The sequence below is a fragment of the Chironomus tepperi genome, unplaced genomic scaffold (genome assembly GCF_022539635.2).
Source record: "Chironomus tepperi strain 1889 unplaced genomic scaffold, CSIRO-AGI_Ctep_v1 contig_261, whole genome shotgun sequence".
Taxonomy (NCBI): Eukaryota; Metazoa; Arthropoda; class Insecta; order Diptera; family Chironomidae; genus Chironomus; species Chironomus tepperi.
Genome location: NW_027226383.1, coordinates 287,623 through 315,249, shown reverse-complemented (window position 1 = coordinate 315,249; position 27,627 = coordinate 287,623). Strand labels below are relative to the sequence as shown.

At 30.0% G+C, this 27,627-nt stretch overlaps 1 protein-coding gene across 3 annotated transcripts in view; it reads left to right on the top strand.

Moving 5' to 3' along the window:
• The window catches only part of Mctp (multiple C2 domain and transmembrane region protein), a 37,654-nt gene extending 14,806 nt beyond the window's left edge, over positions 1 to 22,848 (top strand). The window contains exons 2-14 of one of the 3 annotated variants that reach the window (XM_070642015.1): positions 6,097 to 6,329; positions 11,083 to 11,297; positions 11,844 to 12,188; positions 12,255 to 12,506; positions 12,837 to 13,028; positions 17,159 to 17,301; positions 17,921 to 18,239; positions 18,304 to 18,500; positions 18,667 to 19,026; positions 19,334 to 19,453; positions 19,926 to 20,135; positions 20,953 to 21,160; positions 21,241 to 22,848. In XM_070642015.1, the coding sequence (XP_070498116.1) occupies positions 6,287 to 6,329; positions 11,083 to 11,297; positions 11,844 to 12,188; positions 12,255 to 12,506; positions 12,837 to 13,028; positions 17,159 to 17,301; positions 17,921 to 18,239; positions 18,304 to 18,500; positions 18,667 to 19,026; positions 19,334 to 19,453; positions 19,926 to 20,135; positions 20,953 to 21,160; positions 21,241 to 21,321 (2,685 nt within the window). In that variant the 5' untranslated portion in view covers positions 6,097 to 6,286 and the 3' untranslated portion in view covers positions 21,322 to 22,848. Of the gene's footprint in view, positions 1 to 6,096; positions 6,330 to 11,082; positions 11,298 to 11,843; positions 12,507 to 12,836; positions 13,029 to 17,158; positions 17,302 to 17,920; positions 18,240 to 18,303; positions 18,501 to 18,666; positions 19,027 to 19,333; positions 19,454 to 19,925; positions 20,136 to 20,952; positions 21,161 to 21,240 lie in introns of all 3 variants that reach the window. The other 2 variants (XM_070642014.1, XM_070642013.1) reach the window with 2 other exon arrangements.
• The last annotated feature ends 4,779 nt before the right edge of the window (positions 22,849 to 27,627 follow it).

Genomic DNA, 27,627 nt, shown 5'->3' with positions numbered 1-27,627 from the left:
ATACTTCCGGGGCTTGTTTCTCTTCAACATTTCACATTTTTTCCTCTTTTTTTAAAAAAAGACATGACTAAAGAAAGAAAAAGGTTTGTTCTTGTGATTGTCAGGCATCATCAACTTAAAAGGCATCCAATTGATCAAAAAATTCTTTGAATAAAATTTCTAGTCCGTCAAGAAGATTTTGTTTTAGCTTTCGGGAGGGCTTCAAAGAAATGTCTTTTTTTTGGTAGCAAGTATTCTTCAAAGATTAGTTCAATAGAACGGCAAGCACTTATGTGGCTTGAGAAAATTGGATTTTTTGATATTGTGTGAAAGAATAATGGAAGTATTGTTGTAGAATTAATCAAATTTAAGGCTAAAAATTGGAAAAATTCAATTTTCCTTTAAAAAAAATCTTTACAAACCTCGAGATATTCAGATCATTGAGATCTAGAGCTGTGCTAAGGCTCTTGGCGAATAATGACTGTTTAACGATTAAGGGTGCGCCAGACCACTGCACTCAGCAGACTTGCAGTTCATAATGGAATCAGATCCATTCCTTTTATGGATTGTGACTTTTTGCGTCGACAGAACTTCTGCAGAACTTACGAAGAATTTCATAAATTCCATAAAATTTTGAGAGTTCTGTCGACGCAAAAAGTCACTCCCCTGTGATGACCCTATTATCAGTTTATTGTCTCTAGCCTTCAAAGGAAGGCTGTCAGCTACGTTTTCACTGCGTTTGATTCAAGTCTCCAACCCATTCTTGGTCGGTATCACGATAATTAGGTACCGAAGTCCTTAACCATTCCGCCATCAAGTCACCTCAACTCACTCAATTCTTCTAATATATTCGTTCCTAAAAACATTGTAAATTTTAAAAAACAAACGAGACATGTAATTTTGTATATCATACCATTATATGATACGTATTCATAATATCAACGATAAGCATCTTATGTGTATGCCATCAAAAATCTCTCTCAGTCTATGTTTTACAACATTTTAATATGTTGCTTCCATTTGAGAGGATATAACGATTATAGAAAGTCAAATATATGAGTCTATAAATGTATAAGAACGGTGCCACTTTTAAGTGCCGATGTCGTAAAAATGTAAATCTTACTAAATTTCTATTTCCCCGATATTTCATGATTCAGCACCAAAAAAAAAATGTCTTTTAATATGCTTATACCTGTATATGAATTTATAACTTACTCTCGTATAATATTCATGCTGCTTGTGGTTATTGTTGTATACATAATGCGAAATCCGTACCTTTAACATTCTGATATCATATCGATTTTTTTTCGTTTCTTTTCTTTTGTATTCTATTAGGTCTCGAGAGCTTTTTTTGGAGTTCTTCTTCTTGCTATTGTTATTATTCGCATTATTGCTTTCACTTTATTGTTACGCAAATTTATGAGCACATTCAACTTTTTTTTTACTTCGATTTTTCCTCAAATTTTAGTAATTTTATTTTCCTTTCCTGAGTTTATTTAATTTGATATTGTAAGTTTTGACTGATAATCCGATTGTCAAGAATAGAATTGAATTTTGAGGCATTGCTGTAGAAAATGTAAAATGATCTTGATAAGAGGACATGCAAAACTGAATTTTGGTGAATGAAATTGTGGTTTTTATGGATTTTTGAAAGAATTGTCTTACAAATTTGGTTTCGGGTGATTGAAAGTGTTTAAGGGAGTTCCTTTCAAACCCGGGTGACATAAAAGTATAGGAGCTTTTAAGCTTCCCTTAAACAAAAGCTCGAATTCGACACAAATTGAAGTCGATTCGATTTCGAGCTTTGCGTCGGAGTCTTCTTCATATCTGTAGCTCGGGAAAGAAGCTAGCTCATTAAAATCACTAAAACGTATCAATTTCATCCAAATTAATCAGCCTTAGAATCGTCACCTAATCTGAACTCGTGCAAAAAGATCAAATATTGATTGAAAATCCAAATCAGCATGCTAAAAATCTCCTACCGATTCATAAAATATGTTAATAAATTTAAGGACAATTTCCAACCAAGTCAGTTTCTTTTGTTTCTTTTTTCATCCTTTCTCGTTTTTCATTTCCCTCAAATTTTATGTCCGACGAGATTTTAGCAAGAAAGCTATAAAAATATGCTTGACTATTTTACATAAAAATTCAATTTTTTCATCAAAATTAACATTTTTTGTCGAGAGACATTTTCACTGGCGACAAAGAGCTTTTAGAATTTTGCGTGACAAAAGTTCATTCAATTAAAATTATACCGCATATCATACATAAACGCATGTGAGTGTAATTCATGAGAGTTTGGTCATGTGGCAATAACTAGATATGTGTGCTTATGATGTACATCCAGTGACATGTATTATGTTGCTTAATCTCATAAGTGTGTGTGAATACAAGTGGAAAATATTTGATATTATGATGGCTTTTTGTTCCTCATTTTCATTTTTCATATGTACATGTATGGAACTCCGTAGAACAGCTCCATTAATTTGTTGAATTTAATGCGATTTGAAATGAGGGTTGAAAATTTTACAGTCCAACCGCGACTGAATACGGTTATGAGAGATTTGGGGCTACGGATGGCAAAGTATTTTATTGAAATTGGAGGTGAGAGGCATGTTTGGCTGAATTTTCATGAGAAATTCTTGATCCTCTTATCTTTTAATCATAAATTTGGAATTTTGTCGTCCTTAAGCCTATTAATCTGCTTATTGATAAACTTATTCAATGACTTCTTCTTTTTAGCACAAAAATTGACCATAAATCATCGACTGACACATTGAATTAGCGCACTTAATTTTTTCTCGGATAAATTCAGTGAAATAAATGACAGTCCACTTAATACTTCTCATTCATACACTGCTTGTTCAACTCATTAGTCAACTATTATGAGCTTATTGAGGCAAAAAAAATTGTTTGGGTGCATTATTGTTGTCGATTGGTTGCTTTACGATATGAATTGGTTATTGATGAACTGTCGGTGGGAAAATTGAGAGTTGAGTTGATTTTTCACAATTGGGTTCATCTGATTTATCCTGTCTACACCATAATGTATTGTCCCTTATTGCTGTGTCCCGACAAGACCACAAAATGTCCAGACTTTTTGGAAAGTCGAAAATTCAAAACAAATTGCATAATTTATGATGAATTTCAAACAAAACAGGAATGAATGGCACTGAATTTGTATTTCTACCTGCTTAACATGAGTCAATCGGATGCGGCTTTCATAAGGCCATATGGTCACCAAATGGATGTTGCTTGCATTTTGTGTTAATAAATGAGGCTTTGGGAAGCTTTTCAAATTCCGTGGCGGGGCTTTCTCATTTATGTCGCTCAGATAAATGCTAAAAATCACTTAATTTACTCACAAAAGTTCAACCTTGCAATTTTTGAAGATCTGGATTCAATCCATTCAATTTGAGTCGAGTTTTTCATGCAAAATCCGAGTCAATTATAAGCTCTGCATAAATTTTTACATTAGACATGGTCCAAAAATCTCCAATTTCAATATTAAGAGTATATTAAATTAGTCCTCTTGTTAGGACTATAAGCTATGCTTACACATTATTAGATTTGTCTACATTGCAAAAAATCACCAAAAAATTCAATTTTTCCTTAACTACATTGAAGCAAATTTCAAATTTTGTTGCTTTAAGAACCATAATACTTACAGTAATAAGAAAATCATCATAAAGTCAACATCTTATATCTTATTCATAGGTGTAAATATTTCGTAATGTTAAGTTCATGACTGTTGCATAAGCAAAACTACCTTTAACATTTCTTTTTATGGCTGCCAAGAGAGTTAAAAAAAAGTTCTATCTCGAATAAACTTTTATACGCTCCACAAAAATAAAAATATGCATTAAACTGAGAATGTCATTTCTTCATTTTATCCTGTAAAGTTGAGCGACTTTTGACATTTGCAAGATTGTCTTTTTTGGAAGTTTGAATCATTTAATTTTATTAGCTTTTTTGATTAAAATTGATTTTTTTCTTTAATTAATGTGCAAATTTGTGTGGACACAAAAGGAATTACATTAGCGCCTTTAATTTGTAAATTTCTCTTTAAATTTGCTCAGTGATTTGCAATGATATATTCCATTGATTATTTACATTCAAGGTGGTCAAAATTACCTTACCTATTAAAGCTATTACTTCACACTTTGATAAATCCAAACATGTGTAACCTGGGTGAATAAATTAATTGATTTAATTAAGGCTTGTTATCTGTCAAATTTGATATGACATAAAATATTAATCTGATAATCAATAGAACGGTTTTGTGTTTCATATTTCGTTGAATGAGTTTTGGTGAAGAGAATTATTGAGTTATGGTTGTTGATTGGTTATTTATTGGGATTTGGGCAACTTTTCTTCTTGTTTTTTGGGTGATGTAAAGTACTTAATGTGGATTTGTGTCGATTTTGGCATTGATGAGCTAATTTGTACCTTAAGATTTACATGGCGTTGAGTAGTTGAATAGTGATGTCAGCTTAGTGTCAAATTCATGCTGAATTAAAGTTGACTGTGTTGCTTTGTCAGTCATTTGCTGATGTTATTCACCTTTGCGTAATGAATTATTGATTTCATTCTACATAATGTCAATGATTTTATGTTCAGAAGGGACATTTAAAGGGTAATATTCATTAGTTCTTTCTATGATCCTTCATGGTCCCATAAATACTCTTCGTGGACGAATAGATCACTTTATGGTTCTGCTAATCATAAATTTTCTAGCATTTCTAATAAGCATTATGATCATAAATACGGTGATGCTTATTAATGATTTATGAGCGGTGTTCTGTCGTAAAATTTGGAGCATAAGGTATCCTTTCATTTATGTTTCGATGAGTTTTATTACACCAGTGATAAGGAACATGTGTGCCATGGCAGTAGCCTAGTATGCCGCTAAAAAAGGTTAAATAGACAATGAACCGTGTGTCGTTTGCGATTTCAGTCGAGGCTTACCATCCGTGAAAAATACAAGGTTGTCTGCCACAGTATTTCAACATTTTATAATTAATTTGAGTCTTAAATGAAAAAAATAACGTAAAAAATTTGACATTCTCTGAAATGAATAACCAAAATAAATTCAAATGAAGCACACTTGCTCTCCATTATGAATAACAATCCTCCAAATTCCTCATGTACTTTGAATCCAATGAAGTACAATCAATCTCTCAAGAATGAAAACGAGAACTTTTATTGAGATTTAAATCCTTTATCAAATAAAGCGATCAATTTTATATTGATGACAATGTGTATGTTATTCAATTGACATGTGTTTTTATGGCTTTTGAATACATGAGATGATAATAAAGATTGAGGTGATAGTAGAAAAGTGTATGTTTTGACTTTGATGTATTCATGGTGAATTGAAGGAAGACTCGAATGTCAATATAGGTTATTTGGGTTTTAATTTGATTTTGGGGTGTGTTCAGATGATTAAAGCCATTGATTAAAGCCAGGTTAAAGCATAAAAATCACAAATTTAAACAGAAAATTAATATTTTAATCAAAGCATTCATTTATTTTGAAATTCTGAGACATTTTATCAAAATTTTCAGTTTTAAGTTATTTTTTAAAAATTTAAGTAAATTTTCAACTCATTCAAATAATTGCTGAGATTATTGTCTTCAAAAACTCAACAATTTCAAACCTCCATTAATACATCAGCACGTAAAACAGTTCAAAATCGAAATTCCACTGACATTTTCTTATCTAGTCAAAAAATATTTTCATCGTAATGTTAAACTGTAATTTAAACTTCCATAATTACTGTGTAAAACGAGTAAATACATGTAATTATGCCACATTTACGATAATAATCAGTATTTAAAGTATGTTAGAATTTTTACCGCATAAAATTAACTACACAAGTTATAATATTGAAAATGTGAAAAGGGAGGATTTGTGGGAACTGAAATTTAAATTATGAATATTAAATAGGGATCATGAGTTTATGACACAAACTGTTTTAGTATAATAGTATTCAAAATTTTAAAAATGTTAAAAACTAAAGAAGAAAAATTAAAAAATTTAACGGCACACAAATTTTTAAATATATACATCAAAATTACCTTATTTACCTTGTCTATCATTCTCTACATTCAACAGGAAAAGCACAAAATAGCAAAAAATAGATAAAAAGGATATTAAAAGAAGAAGCAACGTCGAAACTAAAATACAATAATGAATATGTTAAGAATACCTGTCAAATGAGAAATAAAGTCACAAATACATATAATTGTCATCACATAAGGAAACGAGAGAACAAATACACTCATAGTTTTATTCACCTGTTGATATGGCCGAAAGCTCGTCATCACTTCACCACTCATCATCAGCGAGTAAGTTTTATTTACAATTTTTTATTGCCCACTGTTTAATTTGTGTTGAGTTTTAATAAGAATTTATGATGGAAACTTATCAGTAGTAATTTATAATTAATTATTTTCGGAATTTTGAAGTTAAAGAATTTAAAAAATTTAAATTTGAAAATTTGAGCGGTTTTCGAAATTTTGAAAATTTAACGGTTTTTTAAAGTTCAAAATTTTAATTTTTTCAAAAATTTTGATTTTTTTTTTCTTTTCAAAAACCTTAGTGATTCTAAAAAAATTCCAAAATTTTCATCATTTTTTTCAAAATTTGAATTTTTATCAATTTGCAAAATTTTTAAATTAAATCAGTTTTTAAAATTTTAACGAATTTTTGAAATTTTTCAAATTTTAAAAGCATTTGATTTTCAAGTTTTAAAGCTTTTGAATTCAACCAAACGAACTCAGTACCATCGACTTACCAAGTACTCATCCCTTTCCAATTATCCACCTTTCTTATAATAAGTACATTGCATAAAGTATTCAGAACAATCAAAACACGAGAAGACAATTGAAGGGATTTAATATTTAATTTTCATAAGCGATCAAGAGCTTTTCACAAGCTTTACGAGCACATTGAAAAGTTCACTTCCCATAAATTTTTATTCAATTTCCTGCTCATTCCTGCGGTTTTGTATAAAAATGCAAACAGTTTATGAGGATTTTTATAAAATTGTGTCGCTTTTTTTTGTGCGATTGTGAAATAATTCACATAATGACCATTTAGGGGATTTAATTCATTTTTATTAAATCAGCATGACGTAATTTAGTGGATTTATTTTCCTTGTTGACAGTGTTGGTTGTTTGGCAAACAAGAAGGGATTTGGGGTGGATTAAAGAAGATGTTGAGTTAGATGAACAATTTGTTTTTGATAGAGTTGAATTTTGAAATTGTTTGGAAGGACAATTTTTAGATCTTGAAAGCTAAATGGGAATTTCATTAATTTAAATTTAAAAAGTTTTTAAAATTTTGAATAATTTGAAATTGAAAAAAGTTCAAAAATTAACAACTTTTCAAATTTTCTGTTCAACAATCTTTAAATATTCAAAATTTTACAAATTTAAGAAATGTTAAAATTTGAAATTTATTGAGTTTTTCAAATTTAAAAAATTCTTTCTTTTTACAATGTCAATTTAAAAGAAATTTAAAATTTGAAATCTTAATGGCTTTTAAGATTAAAATTCAAAATTTCAAAATTTGCTGACTTTTTCAAATTTAAATTCAAAATCACAAAATTCTTCAATTTTTTAAAATTTAATTTCCAAAAAAAATTCCAACTCTGATCCTCAAAACAATTAAAAATACAGTCGGAAAAAGGCAATTCATCCCTTCCTTAATGACTCCAAACAACAACAACCATTTCTATCTGCAAATGAAGCAATGAGCCAGAAAGACACACAAAAAACAGAAAACATTAAGCCTGAGTAGGCATTTCATGAACAGTAGAACAAAAAGTTCTAGTGCCATTGGCGAGGATCATAAAAAGGAAAAATCCTCGGAAAAATATTTTTTCCACTAGGCACTTAAGAAATTACAATGAACATGAAAACAAGCACCATTAAATAAATCGCAAACGTGGATTACAGCACAAGAAGCTCTGTTGTCTTTATCACATGTAATAAAAGCTCAGAAAAGTCTTCTTGTTGATTATGGCACTTAGAAATAATAATGTCATGTACGAAATATTGACAGTTATTGGCATTTTTCCTACCAATATCAAAAAAGGAGGAAATTTGAATTTTTTACCGCATCCCAAACAGTTTGTGAAGAACTTTTGGGGGATTTTGTGCAGAGTTGCAAAAGAGGCCTTTTGACAGTTCTTAATAATTTGTATGGTTTTGTAAGAAAATTCTTGATAATTTGTATGGTTTTTTCTTTCAAAACCGTACAAATTATCAAGAATTTGTACGGTTTCCTCCTGTTACAGGTGCCTGTTTTGCATCTCTGGTTTTGCAAACTCAAACTTATTTTGATGCCATAAAAGGTTGAAATATGTCGAAAATTTTAAATACTTTACCTGAGAAATTTTTAACTCATGACACTACCTTTCCTAAATGTACGTGTATTTACATAAGTGGGGATATACACCAGCAGAGCTTCCAATTTCCGATCGAGAAAACTTTCCATCCACAGCTCCATCAAACATAATGTTTTTGTTTATGTCGATTGAGCCTTGCACACAATGTGTTAGTTAGTGAAGTTTGATAGGTATCAGAATGAAAAAAGAAGAAATTGTTTGAAATTTTATACATCTGACCTTATTAAGGATGATGTTGTGTTCATTTATGTGTGAATAATATATTTTTCTACAAAACCCACACAAGGCTGTTCTTTGATGTAAGTTAGGAATATGGGGGATGGATGGAAGGGAGGAGTTGAGAAAGGCAAGGATAAGTTTCGATTGAGTGTGAAAGTTTTGGGATGGGATTTTTCTCACGAAAATTATGAGATATTTTTATTGAGTTTGGTGTTGATTTAGATCAAGGTTAAACTTCGGTTCTGTGTTAGGTCAAGAATGAGCAGTAGATCAACAATGTTAAAGCTTAATTCTTAATTTTTATAAGTTTTTAGACAAATTTAAAACTAAAGTTCAAGTTTTTAATCAAATTCAAAGCAACGGTTTATTTTTGAATAAATTTTAAAGCGATGATGCATTTTTAAGTCAAATTCAAAACAACGACTTGCTTTTGTGTCAAAATCAGAGTTCATAGTCGACCAAAGTAGTCTTTGCAATCTAATTAACTTTAGTCGGCTTTTTCATACCAGATACGAGTTTATTTCAAACTTAGACACTCAATGATTAAGCTCTGATTGTTCTTAAATTCAAATCAAAGCATTGCTTTGTTTTTAAGTCGAAATCAATTGTTTTTGCTTAAATTAGAGCTTTGATTTGTTTAAGAGTTAAATTTAAAGCGACGAATGCTCAATTTCAAAGCGCTGACTAGTCAATTTCAAAGCGACGATTCTTAGTTTTGAATCGGCGATTCTTCAATTTCAAATTGAAAATTCTCTAGTTTCATCAATTTTAAAAAAAATTGCAAAGTGACTAACTTTTCTGAAATTTGAAATTTAAAGAAGCAATTCAATTTACATCAAATTTGAAGCTTCGACAGTTCCTATTATGACAAAAATCTTTACTTAAATTGAAAAACTTTTCATCAAAAACTTTAATTCAACCTAAAAATCCAGAAGATAGTTTCTCCGAAAAACAGACAAATATTATTCTACATTATCGATGATTATGGTATTAGAAATGTTTATTTTTAACTTTACTAAAAGTTTTCCGGAGCAAACAAAACAGAAAGTAATAAAAATTAATAATTCGAATAAAATCATTTTCGGTTCCTTTTTGTCTAAAGCTTCTTCCCTTTCTATCTGTGTCAATATTATGTAAATTTGAGACCAAAAATTTTCTTTTTTGATGCGGTTTTAAAGGAAAACAAAAATAGTTTTTCTGTTCATGTTTTTGATTTCTTAATAAAAATCATCAAAAATGAAGAAAGAAAAAATGAAATTTTTATTTTATGGTGCACATAAATGTGCTCATTCTGATGTTGACTTTCATCTTATATCCACAACAGATTCTCTTATTCTTCTATTTCTGTATATGTTAACAAAAAAAAAAAGCTCATAAATGCCATTTATGCTGCACATGTATTATATGAAATGGAAAATATTCTTTCAATAGAGAAGAAAAGTGAAAAAATGGGGTGAATTGAATGAATAAGTAAATGAAGCTCTTTTAAGCTATTTGAAGTCAAACGAAGGAATCAGTTTCATTGTATTTGACATAGTTTTAAGCTTCGCACACATGAAAGGAGATTTGCCATCATATTGTGATGATATTAAGGACGATTGGTAGATTTAAACAGATAATTTGTTTGAAGTTTATTAAAAGAAGTGATATTTTGGGTATAAAAGGATATTTTGTAAATATTTAGAATCGATTTTATGGTTTAAATGAGTGTTTTGTTTTATTCTTTGATCTAAACAGTTTGGTTTGATCAAATCTAATAAATTTTAATTCAATTTATTGATTTTCTTATATTTTGGTCAATTTATTCGAATGAAATATCGATTTGCAATCTGAACCGGTTCAAAAGTTTGAACTGATTTCTTGATTTGAACCGATTCAATTGGTTCAAATCAATTAAATTGATTTGATTTGAACTGATTCAATTGGTTTCAACAAAAAAAAACGATTTGTTGATTTAAATCATTTTATTGTTGATCTGAACTCGTTCTAAAGAGTTTTAAAGAATGGAACCTACTGAATCCGGTTCAATCTATTTGATTTAGATCAATCGATTCATTAATATAATCTAAAAATTCTTCACTATCTTTTTAATTTACCCTTCCTTTCTCTCTTTCCTTAACCTACTTAAACATAATAAATGATTTCATCTTCTCATATTATTTTCAAGTTTTATCGACAAAAGCTCTTTATGTATTATCGTTTCCCAGACCTTCTTTCCTTCTATTCCTCTTCTCATTTGCACCGATTGAGACTGTATAAATAAATAAACAAAAAAAATTGTTTGCATAAGGAAATAAAAGTCTTTCCTTTTCATTCCTCATAATTTATTTTATGCTCTATGTGGAGTGAAGGCTTTATTCATTCACATGAATTTCATTAAGTTCTCTTTTCCCTTTTAAGTAAATAAAAAAATTCTTTTTGTCGTAAAAAAACTCACGAAAAAAAAACAAACTTAATTCTCATTTCAGAAAAAGCAAAATTGAGTTTAGAATCACGTTGTTCATCATTAAGAAAACATTTGAGTAAATCAGCATCGGAATTAAGCTGTAAAGAATGTACGGGAAGTCAGGCAAGCGATACAATCACAACTCCATTTCCATCACCACAACGTGCAAAAAGTGCTGCCAATCCGAATGTTACAACTGTTTTACAACGCACATCGGGATTTCTAAATACACTAAAGGTGAGAATTGAGAAATTTTGAGAATATGTAAATAGATTCTATTGTGGGAAGTTGAAGCTAGAAATACTGAGCATTGAAAAAACTGCTGGAAATGTTGAATATTTTACTGTAGAGGCTGAGCATTTGGGAATGTTACGATTGAATCTTAGCTAAATAATCCTCAGGTTGATTAAACTTCAAATTGAACTTTACTGACAATTGTTATGACTTTCGTTCAAGTTGACCAATTCTCAACATAATCAGAGCACTGTTTGAGTCAAACTCAACATTAAATGCTCCCAGACTGTCGCCAATTCAAACATATAACGAAAACTACTTCCAAACGGAAGCAATGTCTGACAAGATGCATTAACTGTGTGATTCGCAGTCGAACTGGCATATGAACTCAACATAGCACAGTGAAAAGCATTCCAAACATGATAATCCACAATTTTGAAACCATAAATCCTGTTTAAAGCTTCAACTTCCTCGACAAATGCTTCAACTTCCTACACAAAAACTCCCATTTTCAGATTTTCTCATAAAATAAACTTTTTAAATCCACAGAATCGATGGTCAAGAGGACGTAGCAAAGAGCGAGGACGAAAATCGCCTGGTCCATGTCACATAGACGATGATCGAGACAATAGTGATTATGCTGCTGATAATAGCAGTGAACATAGTAGTTCCGTTACACCATTTGAATCGCCAAGACACAGAGCCACGACGTTAACAGATTCTCCATTAGCTAGACCAAGAAACAACGATCATTATACAAATATTAATAACAATAATAGTACTAGAGATAAAAATGACTTTTCTACAAATCGTTTCACCTCCACAACAGCTAAAATTGAATGTGAACCATCAACGAGTGGTTACATTCCCAATCAACAATACGATGTGATAAATGTAAGTATCATCAAAAACGAGATTAAGATGCTAAATGTTAATTTATTCTCGGTCCACCCACAGCAGATCGACGATGTACAGAGAAAACGTGAAACACTTTTAAGACAACACACATTTTTTCAACTAAAAGTGCATTTAGTTTGTGGACGTAATTTAATAGCTATGGATAAAAGTGGAACTAGTGATCCTTATGTTAAGTTTAAGTTAGGCAGTCGATTGTTATATAAATCAAAAACAGTGCACAAAGACTTAAATCCGACATTTGATGAGGTATTTACGGTGCCGATTGAGGATCCTTTTCAGCCAATAAATATTAAGGTAAGTTTAGCTTTAATGAGTAGGTGGGGATTAACCTCAAAATCCTCATCTCAAATGAACCGAAGAAATCTCCAAAACATGAAAATTTAATGTTTACGAACTCAACATAAATCAAAACAACTTACATTAAATCTCCCAGCGACTACTTAAAAATTCATGATAAACATGAGGCATGAAATCACGTTTGATAAATAATCCGATCATTAGTATAAATTACTGTACAACCAAAAATATTATCATGAAAAATAGATAGGGATCAATATAAATATTTCTTACATCCCCAAAAAAGAGCACCAAAAATTTTATTTTATATATTCTCATCACACACAGGTCTTCGATTACGATTGGGGTCTTCAAGACGACTTTATGGGTGCAACGAGATTAAATCTCACGCAATTGGAATTGAATCAATCGGAAGAAATTTATTTAAAGTTAACGGATCCCGCACGACCGATAAAGGATTTGGGTGAAATTAAGATAATTGCAACACTTATGCCAAAAACACAAGAAGATAAGGAACAGGTATGTGTTAAATGAAATTTAATGATTATTGAAAAAAATTCAGAAAAGTGAAAAAGGATATAAAGCATGTTGTTAAAAGCATGTGATACACAATGACCTTTTTTTGTAGATTTTTTCTCTGACACGACTGAAATGTAAAATAAAAAATTATTAACGTGTTTTTGATGAATTTGAAAGTTGCGTAATCTGAATACTTGACTCAATATGGAAAATTGGTTAAAATTGGAATTGGAAAATTGGTTAAAAATTCAAATATAAAATGGTTCAATCTGGGTTGGTGATTCGGAATTAGGTAAATTGGGTTCCAGGATAGGTCTGATTTTAAGAAATAGCCCTGATTGAGACCCCAATTGGAATGTTGTCACCGTGGCAGTACACTTAGAACAAAAAGGCAGCCAAATGGAAAATTTGATTGTTTTCGTCAATTGGCTGCCATTTGACACTGAGTTTATCGTCGTCTCGTCGTCGTGATGGCAACATTCAAATATGCGTCGATTGGGAATTCCAGGGTTTAATTATAATTGATAAATCAGCAAAGAACTTCAAAATTTTATCAAAATTTCATGTATATCAGTGTGATTCTCACAAAATAGAATCAAAATCAATTAAAATTGGCTCAAATCTGTCGAATCCATCAACATTTAACCAAACTAATTAAAAAAAGCTCTCAATTTTCATTTCATCAAACTGCGTCTTTTAACCTCACGAAACTCATCAATATCGCCAACATTTGATCAAAATTACATCATAAAAGTCGATCATATGAAAGTAAAAATAAGTTTTTCATTAAAAAGTTTTTCATTTTCTTCTTTCTTATTCGAATTAATTGGAGGACACATTCAAGTTGACTTGACTTTTTTTTATATTTTTTTGATTAAGCAATTCTTCTTTTTATTTAACTTTCGTGCATCCTTTTTTTTCGTCTCTGACGTTTCTCTCTTTTCGGTACACACAACTCATGCATAATTAATTTACACTCTTATTCTTCCATTTTAACTTTATACTTTTGCTATGTACATGACGATACAATGTGAACTGAATAACAATATTTCTTTTTTTTTTCGTTTTTTTTATAAGTCACACACATGACATATTATACTTTATTGATATATGAACATACATAAATTGTGTTAGGGGTAGAATCATTCAGTTGATGTGCGATTTGGTGTCATCGTTACGATAGTTTTTTTTTTTCTAAAATACTCACATTAGGTGGATTTGTGAAAAGTTAGGTTGAAAAAATGTTCGAACTGAATTTTGTGTAAATTTTAAAATTAGAATTCAATTTAAAATTTGAAAAGAATTTAAAAATTTATGAAAAATCAACTTAAGTCTTTAAAAATTAAATTTTGAATAATGTTCAACAAAAGTTTTTAAAAAATATTAAATTTTGAGGAAATTTTAATTTGAAAATTAAAGTTTGAAAAGAATTTAAAAATGATAAAGAATTTAAAATTTGAAAATAATTTATAATCAGAAAAGAATTTAAAATTTGAAAAGATTTTAAAATTTGAAAAGAATATAAAATTTGAAAAGAATTTAAAATTTGAAAAGAATTTTAAATTTGAAAAGAATTTTAAATTTGAAAAGAATTTAAAATTTGAAAAGAATTCAAAATTTGAAAAGAATTTAAAATTTGAAAAGAATTTAAAATTTGAAACAAATTTAAAATGTTAAAAAAATTTAAAATTTGAAGAAATTTCAATTTAAAAAATTAAATTCTTCACAAAAATTCAAAAATACAAAACATCAATTTGTATCTAACTTCCCCAAAGTAATTTTCACACTTTAATGGATGTAAAAAAGGCGATATAAATAATATATGACATTATATGAGCATCGTAGAAGCATAAAAAGTGGGTGGGTATTCAACGATATTCAACAATGTTTTCCGAGGTAGACACAAACATCGGAAAGCTCCTTTTTTCGCCTTCATTTATTTTCTTTCTTTCCTAAAAAAAGGAATCACGAACAGCCGTGAGCTTGACTGTTGACCTCATTTCTTAATACGACACACACATACTTATAGTCGATGAATAAATGGAGGAATGAGGATGTACACAAATAAAAACAAACATTCATCGATTTTTTTCCCCGATTTAATAGACGGATGTAACGTTTTTTGCTGTAAATATTAACAAATTGCCAGCATCAATGGCAAAAAAAGTTTTACTTTCAATGACATTTAATTAACAGCTTTCATGTGACTACAATTTATGGTTATTAAAAATTCCTTTGACTTGTGTGGTTCAGGTGAAATGAGAAAATATAAAAATGTGGGCAGCAAAAAAAAGTTCAAAATGATAAAAAAAAGTGAATTAAGGGTGGAGCACTGCTGATGAATAAATAAAGAACCTTTGACATTATTTCAAAATTTTTAAAAAGTCTTTATATTAAATTTTTGATAGAATTTAAAATTTATTTAAAAAACAGAATTTAAAACTTATTTAAAAAAGAGAATTTAAAGTTTATTTAAATAAGAGAATTCAAAAAAAAGTCGAGATTTTTCTAAAATTCAAAAAAATTAAATTTAAAAGTTTGATTAAATTACAAAAATCGTTTAAAAGTTTAAAAAAGTTTAAAGTTTTAAGTTTTTTGGAATTTTTCACAACTTTCATTTTTTGAATTCTTGGAATTTAAAGAAAATTTTTAATTTTTGAAACTTTTTAATTTTTTGGAAATTTTCAAAAAGTTTTGAATATGTTAAATTTCGAATAGTTTAGAAATGTTTATAGAAAGCACTTTAGTGTGTATTTCAGAATATCCAGTAGTTTAATCCCCGTAGACAAAGCAATCTACTCTCCATAGATTACAATATAGTGACGACCTATTTAATTTCATGACATCGCACAAAAAATTACCTTCCTATTTCATTATTTTTAGCAGTAAAACATCATGTTGAATACCCTCCTTCATTACATACATACCTTATGCTTCATACTTATTTCTCAATTCGTTGTTGCTCAAAAAAAATCATTCTTTTCTATAATATTTACCAACCTCAAGGTCATAAGCGTTGATATTCATAAAATATAATGTATAACATGAAATATGAAACGTTGCTTAGACTTACAGTAAATCGACAGAGAAGAAATAATATTGGCATATTCTCAAAATATGAATATGAAGAATCATATGTGAAATAATAACACCAAACATCAACAATGCATACACTGGTTATTATTTCAACAGATTAAAAGCTACACAAGTTTGTTGGGAAAAGAGAGACTGAGTCATACGGTATGTTTGTTAGTGTTTGTACTTAATTACGGCAATGCAAAGTTTGAGGGGTTTTGCTGATGTAAAATTGGAAGCGCATTTGAGGGTTAATAATGGATTTTGTTGGTATTTGCGATTAATTGAATGAATATTGGGAAGAATCTAAGCAGTGGCAGTTTTAGGAAGTTTGATATTCGATTTTAGTTAGTTAAACAGAAACACAGCAACAGTTGGAGTGACCTACAGAAGGAAACAATGCATGCTACGTCACTGAACAACTATCACCGGTTTTTATAAATTAACACTAAGGAAAATTGACAAAAATCAACAAAAACTATCCCAAAAACTGCAATAAAACATTTCACAAAGTCCCATGCGTCATGCCGCTCCGACAAACCAACAACACTCCCATTCACACAGCTACAACACTCTATAAATACAAAATACACTCATCTCAGTACAATGTAGTTAGTCATTCTCAATTTCAACAGAAAAGAGACTACAGACAGGTTAATTCATTGCTCGACTATTTTTTCTAAACTTTAGTATTATTTTCAATTGTTATGGGCAGTTTGTGTTAGCACTTTTAGTGAATCGGCAACATCACACACAAAAACTACACTTGTTGTACTGCAAAAAAAAAAAAAAAATTTAAATTATTTATTTTTTTTTTTCTAATTTAATTTTTATTTTTTTGCGTAGTGAAAATCGCATCTGAATGAATCTTGAAAAAAATCTTGAGAAGCTTGAAAAAAAGTACAATAAGCAGTTACGTTCCATTTCAGTTGAGTTTCGTAACAAAAATTGAATGAAGAAAGCATAGAAAAAATCTACAAAAAATTTCACTTCTCTTTTTTTTCTGCTTCTTTTTTTTTTGATCATTTTAGCAATCTTCTTTGTCATATTTTCAGTATTTCCAGCGTAATCCAAAGTTAGCGGACGCATCGAGACGATTGAAGTCTCAAATATGGAGTTCGGTTGTGACGATACTGTTGGTGGAGGCGAAAGGATTGCCTGCACTTGATAGCACGGAAGAGACGTTCGTTAAGTTTCGGTAAATTGTTGTTTTGAGGTTTTTGGTGCGGAATTGGTAATTTTTTGGGAGCGGAATTGAGTTGGGTTGGGAAGTTAAACAGGTTGTTCCTTAATAGAGTGTAAGCTTGGGTGTCAGGCAGCTCTTAACTCTTGGGTGGACTCTCATTGAACACTAAAACAAGTGTCATTTGACTATAATTATGTTTTTTTCTCTTGGAGTTGCCAAAATGTTGCAATTCTGCTGAAAAATTCATTTTTGGCTAATTTTAGGGCTCATTTGGTCATTTTTCACTTGACATTACTGACTGTTCGTACTGTAGACCGGTGCATTTAAAACGCCGGTATTGCAGGTCTCCAGTTTAAGGAAAAACTCTATTTTCCTCTCTAAAACCCAAAAGTCATTTCCAAATGATTCAAAACAAACTTTTTGAATTAAATTTAAAGCAACAGAAATGAATCAAAAAATAAATTCTCATTCCACAAGTTTCCCAAGCTTACAAACTCTATCAAATTACGCGTACACCGTGAATAAATTACCAATTCGGCTCCAACCTTGATTTAATTTAGCCAACAAATAAATTTTTATTAGCTTTCATTTAACATAAATATTTTTCATCTATTTTTCTCATCTCTCAAAGACTCGGCAATGAAAAATACAAAAGTAAATCATCGCCACGAGCCAAATGGCTTGAGCAATTTGATCTTCATTTATTCGAAGAGGATCAATTGCTTGAAGTCGTCGTATGTACAAAAAGCGCAAATTTAGGAAAATGTTTTATTGACCTAAGAAGTCTTCCACGTGAAACAACGCAACATTTATGGAATAAATTTGAAGACTGTATTGGTGAAATATTTTTATTACTCACAATAAGTGGAACAACGGCTGCGGAGACAATTAGTGACTTGACGACACATCGCGAGGATACGAATGAAAAAAGAGTTCTTAATAAAAAATATGTAAATATATTTTTATCTTTATTGCCATAAAGCATGTATTGACACAATGTCTATATTGATACAGGCAATTCATAAATTTTATCAAAATTTACGCGATGTTGGACATCTCACGGTGCGAGTTTATGGCGCGACGGGATTAGCATCAGCTGATATTGGTGGAAAGTCGGATCCATTTTGTGTACTTGAGCTGGTTAATAGTCGACTACAAACACAGACTGAATACAAAACATTGTCACCAAATTGGAATAAGATTTTTACATTGTGAGTTGAACTTTTATGTGGATTTTTGGGTGGAATTTTGTTAGGTTTTTGGGAAAATTCAAATGACGGGTCATAAATCCATAAAATCTGACAAAGTCCATCCATATCCAAATCCATTAACATAAACTTTCTTCTTAATCATCCATTTAATTTATCCATCCCTCAGCAATGTCAAAGACATCTCATCCGTATTAGACGTAACTGTTTTCGATGAAGACCGCGATCATAAAGTTGAATTTTTGGGACGTGTCCTGATACCATTATTACGTATAAGAAATGGCGAGAAGCGTTGGTATGCACTTAAAGATAAGAATTTAACAACGCGAGCCAAAGGCATATCCCCTCAAATTCAATTAGAGCTGACTGTGATTTGGAATCCAATTAAAGCGGCAATTCGTGTACTTGAGCCGAAAGAAGAGAAACTTGTACAGCAAGAAGCAAAATTTAAGCGACAACTTTTCCTTAGGAATGTTACGCGTCTCAAGGAGCTAATCATGTTCTTCATTGACGTGGGACAATTTATACAGTAAGTGTGATTTTTTGAATTATGTAAATTGGAAGGGAATAATAAGTAGAAATGGGAAATTTCATAATGAGATCGACCTGACTAGTGCTAAATCATATCACAGTGTGGTAAATTCAGATGAGAATTAAGCACAGCTAAATTGATTGAATTTTTATAAAGAATCGCTCTAAAAACTCATAAATAATAGAAGAATGGTGAAAGAACGAAGAAATTAAAAGCTTATTAAGCTCAAGGGAGCTTTCAAAATAATACAAAAACTTTTCTTTTATTCTATACTTAATAATTTTAATATTTATTCAAAATTTAGGAGTTGCTTTGAATGGGAATCACCTATCAGATCATTCTTTGCCCTTGTTGTGTGGATTTGTGCGTGTATTTGGGCTGATATCTCAACAGTACCAGCTGTTGCTCTACTATATCTTCTCAAGTAATTATTGTTTCATCAGATTAGTTTTTGTGAATTAATCACGCAATGAGAATTTTTTTGGTTGCAAGTTTTTAAAAGGGTTAAAAAGTTTTTCGTTGTGTTTTGAGGTTGTTGATGTTGAAAGTCATTTATATTTTTTGCGGATCTTGAAGTCGGGTCGAATTTTGTATAGAATATCGACTCAAGTTGACTTGATTCCATTCAAAATCCTAGAAATCGAGTTGATTTGAGTCGACTCATTTCCATACAAAATCCAAATCGACTTCGAGCTTTAGTTGCTTAGTATGAATGAATTTTCGACAGTTTACATATCATTAAATCATCAAGCTTTCAAATCAGCCACCTGACACAATCTTTAACCTTCAAACTCAGTGCCAAAAAGTTTTCTCATCTTTAAAAAAATTTCTCCTACTAATTTTATTTACAATTTTCATCTTCTTCCTTCCAATTAACTTTTTGCCATTCAATTTAGAAATTGGTTTGTTAGATGGGTAACAGGAACATCCGTACAGACGATACATGATGAACTTGAACTAGGTAGTGATGATGAATGTGATGATGATGATAAGAAAGATGAAGAAAAGAAAACAATTAAAGAAAGACTGCAAGCAATACAAGAAGTATCACAAACCGTACAGAATACAATTGGCTTTTTAGCATCATTAGGAGAGAGTGTTAAGAAGTAAGAAAGAAATGTGAAAAATGGGGAAGTGAAGATGGTTATCTTTCTAGATCGTGTTTAATGAATGGCAAGCTTATGGAGTGTTTTGTCAGAATTACGGTTTTGATTTGTTGTGGAATTATTGTGAATTTTTGAGGTTTGGAGTTTAATGTAAATTCCCGAATGATTCCCAATGGGATAATACAGAGTTGGAAGGACTATGGGAGTCTTGACACCAAAGGCCAAAAGGCAACCTTCACTAGAGTCCGGACTAAACTTTTTTTTGAAGTCTAGACTCTAGTGAAGACGTTTCATAACTTTGGAGTCACTAAAGTGTCCTTTAGGCATGGACATTTAGAGCAGTAGTGGACAACCTTTCATTATTCATGGCACAACTTGTTGATAAGCCTCTATGCAAACTGACATGCGATTCATGGGAATTCAAAACATTTTTGGCGGGATACAGGTGTATATTAAAGCTGCGGCTCACATGTTGCCCACCACTGACCTGAAGAGTTCACTTTAGCACATTCTCAAGCTTAATATTTAAAGAAAACCCCATTCATATCCAAATCTATAAATTTAAAAGTAGAAATCACTCAAATGACATTCTGACAAATTGCTTCATAAACAAGTCAAATCCTTAATGTGCTTAATTGCTGATAAAAGATGTAAAGAAGCTCATTAAGAACACGAAAATGATTAACATAAAGTAGAAAGAAGATGCATCAATGGGGAGATGTACAATAATATTTCATTCATCAACATCAGCATTTTAATTAATCTTCTCTATCCCTTTTTTTGCTCTCTCTCTTTTGTGTCTTTTTTTTCATTTCAGTACCTTTAATTTTTCCGTCCCAGAATTAAGTTGGCTTGCTGCTTTGCTACTTTTTGGTGTGATGATTGTATTGCATTTTATACCAATTAGAGTGCTTCTAATGGCATGGGGAATTATAAAATTTTCAAAGAGAATAATAAGACCGCATGCTGTGACGAATAATGAAGTTCTTGATTTCCTTTCGAGAGTTCCTGACGATGAAGAACTTGTAAGTTTTTCAATTTTTATTCCTATAATTCAATTTACACTTGAAACTTTTTCTTTACATTAATTTATTCATGCTCACAGATACAGTTTCGTGAATTGTCGTTGCAACAGCCAACAGAAGCAGCACGACGCGATGCTCGAAATAAAAAGAAGCAATCATAGAATTATATTGTTCAATTTACGCTTAAAAATATCGAAACATTTATACAGAAACATTTGTTCCTTGGAAGAATTTTGGATCGGTTTTTTTGTTGAAATAAATATACTGAATATTATTCTAATTTGTTGAAGATTTGAAAATTTCAAAGTTTTATTTTTTAAAATTAAAAAGAAAAAATTTACACGTTTAGAATATACTTTATTTCTGTCAGGATTTGAACCTTTGCATTTTAGAATAAATATTAAATTATCATTTAATCAACTTCTCAGAATTGAAACTTAAATTGACAAAAATCTATTAAAATTATTTTTTTAAAATATTCAATAAAAATCTTCAAAAACTCCCCAAAATCCTTCCAAGCCAAACCGTCAAACGCATTCATAAACACAACACAGTAGTTTAAAACATAATCTAATTCATAAGCCAACAGACGTCATCAAATCGAGTCATTTTATTCATTTTCCCGCTCTCGCGAAATGTCAATTTATTCCAGCTGAATAGAATATTATGAATGTTTACGGTATATGATGATAATATAGAATATATTTTATTTGCTATTTTTTCGTCATACACACACGCGCATACACAGGCATACATTTATGCAAAATAATTTTTTCATTTTTTATTTTTCGATTTTAAAAGAAAAAATCTCTGAATGTGATCTTGATAGGATATATGTAAATATATTACAAGCTTTTTAAATTGATATTTAGAAAGTTAAGGAAGATTTTGAGTGGAAATTTTTTTTAAAAAAATTCTTCTTGTTGTTGACATTTTTATTTCTTCGTTTTATTGTTCAAAAAATGTTTTCTAATTCTTTAATCACTCGTAAAATGCTTCCAAATTCTTCACAAAACTTACATACATTACTTAATTGATTCCTAAGTAGCAACGAAATTTTCATGCAAATGAAATGATAAAAAAAAAAATTAAAAAGTTTATAATGTTTAGGACGTGAAGGGCTTTAGCAGTTTGTTGGAGGTATTTTTTGAAATTAAAAATTATTTTTGAATTTATTTTTAAAACTGCAGGAAATATAATGCCAAAAATATATAGTTAGCCGCCACTAATTCACAATTTATCATTTGATAGGATTCGAACCTAAAGAATATTAATATTTTTGAACTTCAAATTTTAACATTTAATTACAATTTATTTGAATTTGTTATTTTTAAATTAAAAGTAGTTTTAAATGAAAATTGATCTTTTTTTGACGCTGTTTAGAATTTTTAAAAGCTTTTTAAAATTTTTGAAATCTTTTTAAAATTTATAACTCAACTTTAATTCAAAAAGCAAACAAACAAATTATATAAATAAATCTTAAAATACCTTCAACAAACTGTCAAACCCTCTCAAAATTAAAAAAATAAAGAATGATGACTATGAGGAGATGAATACGATATATTAACATTCCTTGCTTTATTAGCGTTTAAATAAAATTAAAATGTAAAATGAGAATGTAAAAAAATTATGAAAAAAAAAATTCAGTGCTTTTTTAGCAATTAAGATGTTAATGATCTTTTTAAAAATGTGACTTTTACTTAAAAAATTCTAACTTTTTCCTCTTTCGAATTAACAAAAAAAAGTCCTTAAAAAGCTTAAAAAAAAATTATTGAGTTTCTCACGAAATGAGCAAGCTATAAACTAACTTATTTGCAAAACACAAAAAAACAAATAAAAATATTAGAAAATAAATAAAGTTATTTTTATATTAAATAAAGTAAATAAATTGATTGATACATGCTGAATGAGTTATACACAAATAGAAATTGATTTCAATTTTTTTGAAAAAACACAAATGCAATGAAAATATTTATTTTCTGCAATATTTGATTATTTCTTGTTTTTTCGGGGGCACGAAGAGTAAAAAAAACAATAAAATTCAGCACGTGCAGCTGCAAAAATAGAGCAAAAAAATAAAATAATAACAAATGGTGGATAAAATCTAGATAGGTCATGAGATATGTAGCTAGCTGTAGCAATAACATTTTGATAGGTTCTTGTCAAAATAACAAGTGCAATTTATGAATGAAGAAAGGTCAATTTAGTTTTTTTTTGGTTTTTAATGAATAAATATGGAGTGCGGTAGAATGGACTGATGCGATGGGTGATTTTTTGAGGTTAAAAGGGGTCAGGAGGTATTGAATTATGTGAGGCAATTAAGAATATGGAATCAGTAATGATATCTAGCTGTTTTTAATTTGTACAGCTGTTTATTCTAACATACCCGAGCGACACAAATGAAAAAAGCTCCGTTGCGAGCTTTTAAGGCTCCGCTTCAATGACACCAAATGGATGCCGCCAGTTTTTGGAAGTCAATGGACGGAAAATGGAGGCAACTTCTATTTGGGAATAATAAAAGAGGTTTAGCATTGCTTTAAAAGCTCCATGGCAGAGCTTACGTCATTTGTGGAGCTCTGGAGACAATGAACATGCTCAACTAAATGAGTTTATGCTTAATTCTGTGAGTAAACAACTCGCCTGTTCTGTATAGAGCCTACTTAATTAAAAAATTGAAACCCTCAAAAATTATTTAAACATCCCAAAAAACTAAAAGTTCCACTCTTAACCCAATTTAACCTCAAAAATTAAAACAAAAAAAAAGACCCACAAAATTAAACTTTACACAAAAACCTCAAAAATCTCCAATTAAACGCCACTCAGTTGAATATAAAATTTTTTTTGTTACCCCTTAAAATTATGTGATTGTTTTTATGCTGCATTAATTTCAGCTTCTTAACACGATATTTTTGTTGCCGCTTAAAATGAACAAAAAGACATAAAAAAAGTAATCGAATGAAACCAATGAACCGTTAAATTTTACATATCTCTCAAAGTGTCCAATTCATATGTTACATTAAATTAGACAGCATCACATAAATCAGCATCTTATACATACTCACATAGAGAAACCAAAAAAAGGATATCAGATAAAGACACAATAATTTTCCGGTAGACAAAGCAGAAGTAAAAAAAATTCTTTTTGATAGCTGAAAAAATCTCACAAATAATGTGAAGTTGTTGAATGTAGAGCAGAAAAATAGAGACGAAGAAGATAAAATTGTTACAGAAATGATTGATAATGTCTAACGAAAAAAACAAAAAAATTATATAAATTTGTAGTTACAGTACCGAAAGAGTATTTGATGACATAGAGAAGATATCTCATCGTGGAGGATGTGGAAGCAGAGGAGTTTCCGTTGATATGAGTAAATGGATGCAGAGTTGAAATTAATTTTGGGAATTTTGTTTGATTTTTGCAATATTTTTGAATTTTCTTTAGGTTGAAAATTTTGAATTTTGAAAGACCGTTATGAAATTAATTTATGATTTTTTCAATTTTGAGTTTTCAGTTAAGATTCTTGCCAAAAACTATGAAAAAAGATTCAGTAAATATTAACCAGCTCTTGAGTGAATTGAGATCAGTTACTAAAGTAGTTTTTCTATGGATTTCCGTTCGTCCAGTTCCTAAAATATGGTGATTCCTTGTTATTACTACCTGAATAGCATAAATCGGTTCGAGATGACTCTGACTTGGTGTCTGATTTTGACTAGACTTAGTTTGAATCCGGCATCAATCAGGTTAGAGTCATTCCTGCTTAGTGCTGGATATGGATCGAACAGCTAACTTATGCTATTGTCCCTAATTGACAAAAATACGTTAAAACCAGTCTTCAACTGGACATTAACTTTCCATCAACTAGTTATAACGTATTTTTGTCCACTCCGAGTGAATTATTATCACCAACTCTTCAATAATCTCACAAATCTCTCACAAGTAAACGCCCCAAAAGAACAACATCGTACGAAGGAAGTTAATATCAATTTGCGACTCATAATAAATAAATTTAATAATACAAAAATAAACCAGAAAATCTAAATGATATTACTGAAGGAAAACAAATTTTGTATTTCGTAAATTGAATATGATGGATGAATGTTAAGGAAGAAGAGTTGACCCAATCTAATCTTTCAGAATTTTATCCGTAATCTGAGAGCAAGTCTTATGTCTTGTGGGAAAAAAATAACGTGACCTGCTTGTAATTTATAGTGTCATTATAACGATGTTGAGGTGAAAATTGGTGTGATTATGAGATAAGTCAGCTGTTTATTGTTGGCGTGGAATTATGGCTGAGAAATTGGGTGGTCGTGGGTAGGATTGAGGATTTTTGGAAATTTGTGTAGATCTGGTCATGCAACTTTGACCCGAATAGCACAAGTTGGTTAATAGATCCATAATTAGATGACAGGTTAACTTGAGTCTGGCATGACGCTGAATTCAAATCGATTCTTGCATCAAGTTATCGTCACGCCGGTCTGGAGTCGAGTAATCATAAATCGATGTCTAGTAACGTTTAATGATCATCTTGACTGCTGCAATAAATTTCAATTCTCAGTCAAAACTTCAAGTAAAGGACCTCAAAGTCTCAACAATCACTTGAATTGAGATCATATAAATTTTATGACTTCATGTTAGACTGATGCATTGCTAGATGCATAAAACATATCAGAAAAGTAAAAAGTTTAAGAAATAAAATATCAAGAATCAGTTGAGACATAAAAGTTCTTAAAAGCTTTCCTTCTGTAGCATCTGTTTATAATTCAAGAGTCATTAAAAAGTTTATGACATTTTCTCGGTAAATTTTGTACACTCACAAAGCCCGTGTGGTGTGTAATGTGTCTGATAGACTGACAAAGTTCCTTCAAGATATGATATATGCATGTCACATAAATAATTTTGAGTTTACCCATTAAAAATGTCTGGGTTAATTTTGAAAATGTGTTTTTGGTGAATGAAACTTGAGTTTTCATGAGGACGTCTACATGAAGACATGAGAATGGATAGAGACTTCAAATTTTTCGGGAAAGAAGCTTGAAATTGTTAGAAAATTTGTTGTGGTTTTGTGAATCCTTATGCATATGAGAATTTCCATTCAACGTTCAAAACGTGATTAATCACTGATGAAAAACACTGTATATTTTCCAAAATTAAATGCATCAACTTAAGTAATTCATTAATATCCCAAAACTTTTCATCCAACTTACAATTTACAGAAAACTTTCTGATTTTCCAAAACAAACAACTGAATAGAACAGCTATAAAGCTTAAATACAGCACAATACAACAATACTTGACTTATAAAGATTAAAACGTTCAGTGAAAAATTCAGAACTAACTTTTCAGAGCTAATAGCAACAAAGAGTGTTTCCATGTGACAGTTAATTGTCACAAACTGGATGATAAATAGTTTTGAACTTAAAGTTCATATAAAAAGTTCAACAAATAAAGTCGAGTTTAATATTATTTTATACAATGCTGCTATTAAAAGACTATTTGTTAATCATTAGATCATTTAGAATTTGCAGAGATTGTTGATATGTATTTTGACGTCTCAAATTCAGGTATTAAGTGCAAAGCAGAGCTCAAATTCGACTCAAATTGTATATGGAGTTGAGTCGAATTGAATTGAAAATTCAAGTCATTTTTGAGCTTTTGCCGAATTCTATTTAAAGGCGAGTCGACTTCAATCGACTTTTTCATACAAAATTCGAGTTGAATTTGAGCTTCAGGACGACATTTGTGCTGTTCTGCAAAAGATAAATAATATTTAGCATTAATAAACTCAAAAGTCGGCTTTAAAAACTCATCTAATCTCATTTATCTAAATCTTTCTCGTAATATCGATAAAAATCTCAAAATCCACTCAAAAATATCAGCCGTACTTAACCTACAATCTTCATAATCATTAAAATTATTTAAAAACATCTTTTCAAACTTTTCTTAACACAGGATAAACTTCTTAGTCTTTACAAGTCTTACATTTTTAATTGAAAAACAATCTAAAAGTACACAAAACTTTCGTGAAGATCCTCGATAATTTTAATAGGAATACAACAGGGAATATTTTATAGAAAAACTTTTGTTTTCATAATTAAAATTAAATAAGCTTTCATGTTAAATGTTCTTTACATTTAATTACAATTCAAATGAAAGCACAAACATGAGTTTTTCATTAAAATATTTAATTTATTTACATGAATTTTTTACCTACGATGCTGGTTTCTCCTGTCTACGGTTATTAGAATAACAAATATCACACATTTTTCGTTCTCATACTTGACAAAACGTTAAATTAAATTAAAACCCACTGAAAGTTACAAATTAATGAATAGAAAATTTAATTAATCCTGACAAACTTTATTCATATATGTCTTCTTGTGAACTGAGTCGTTCACTCATTTAATAGCTCGTAGTCGTGGAGTAATTGAATGTAATGAATTGTGGACTGAAATCGTGTTCTACTCAT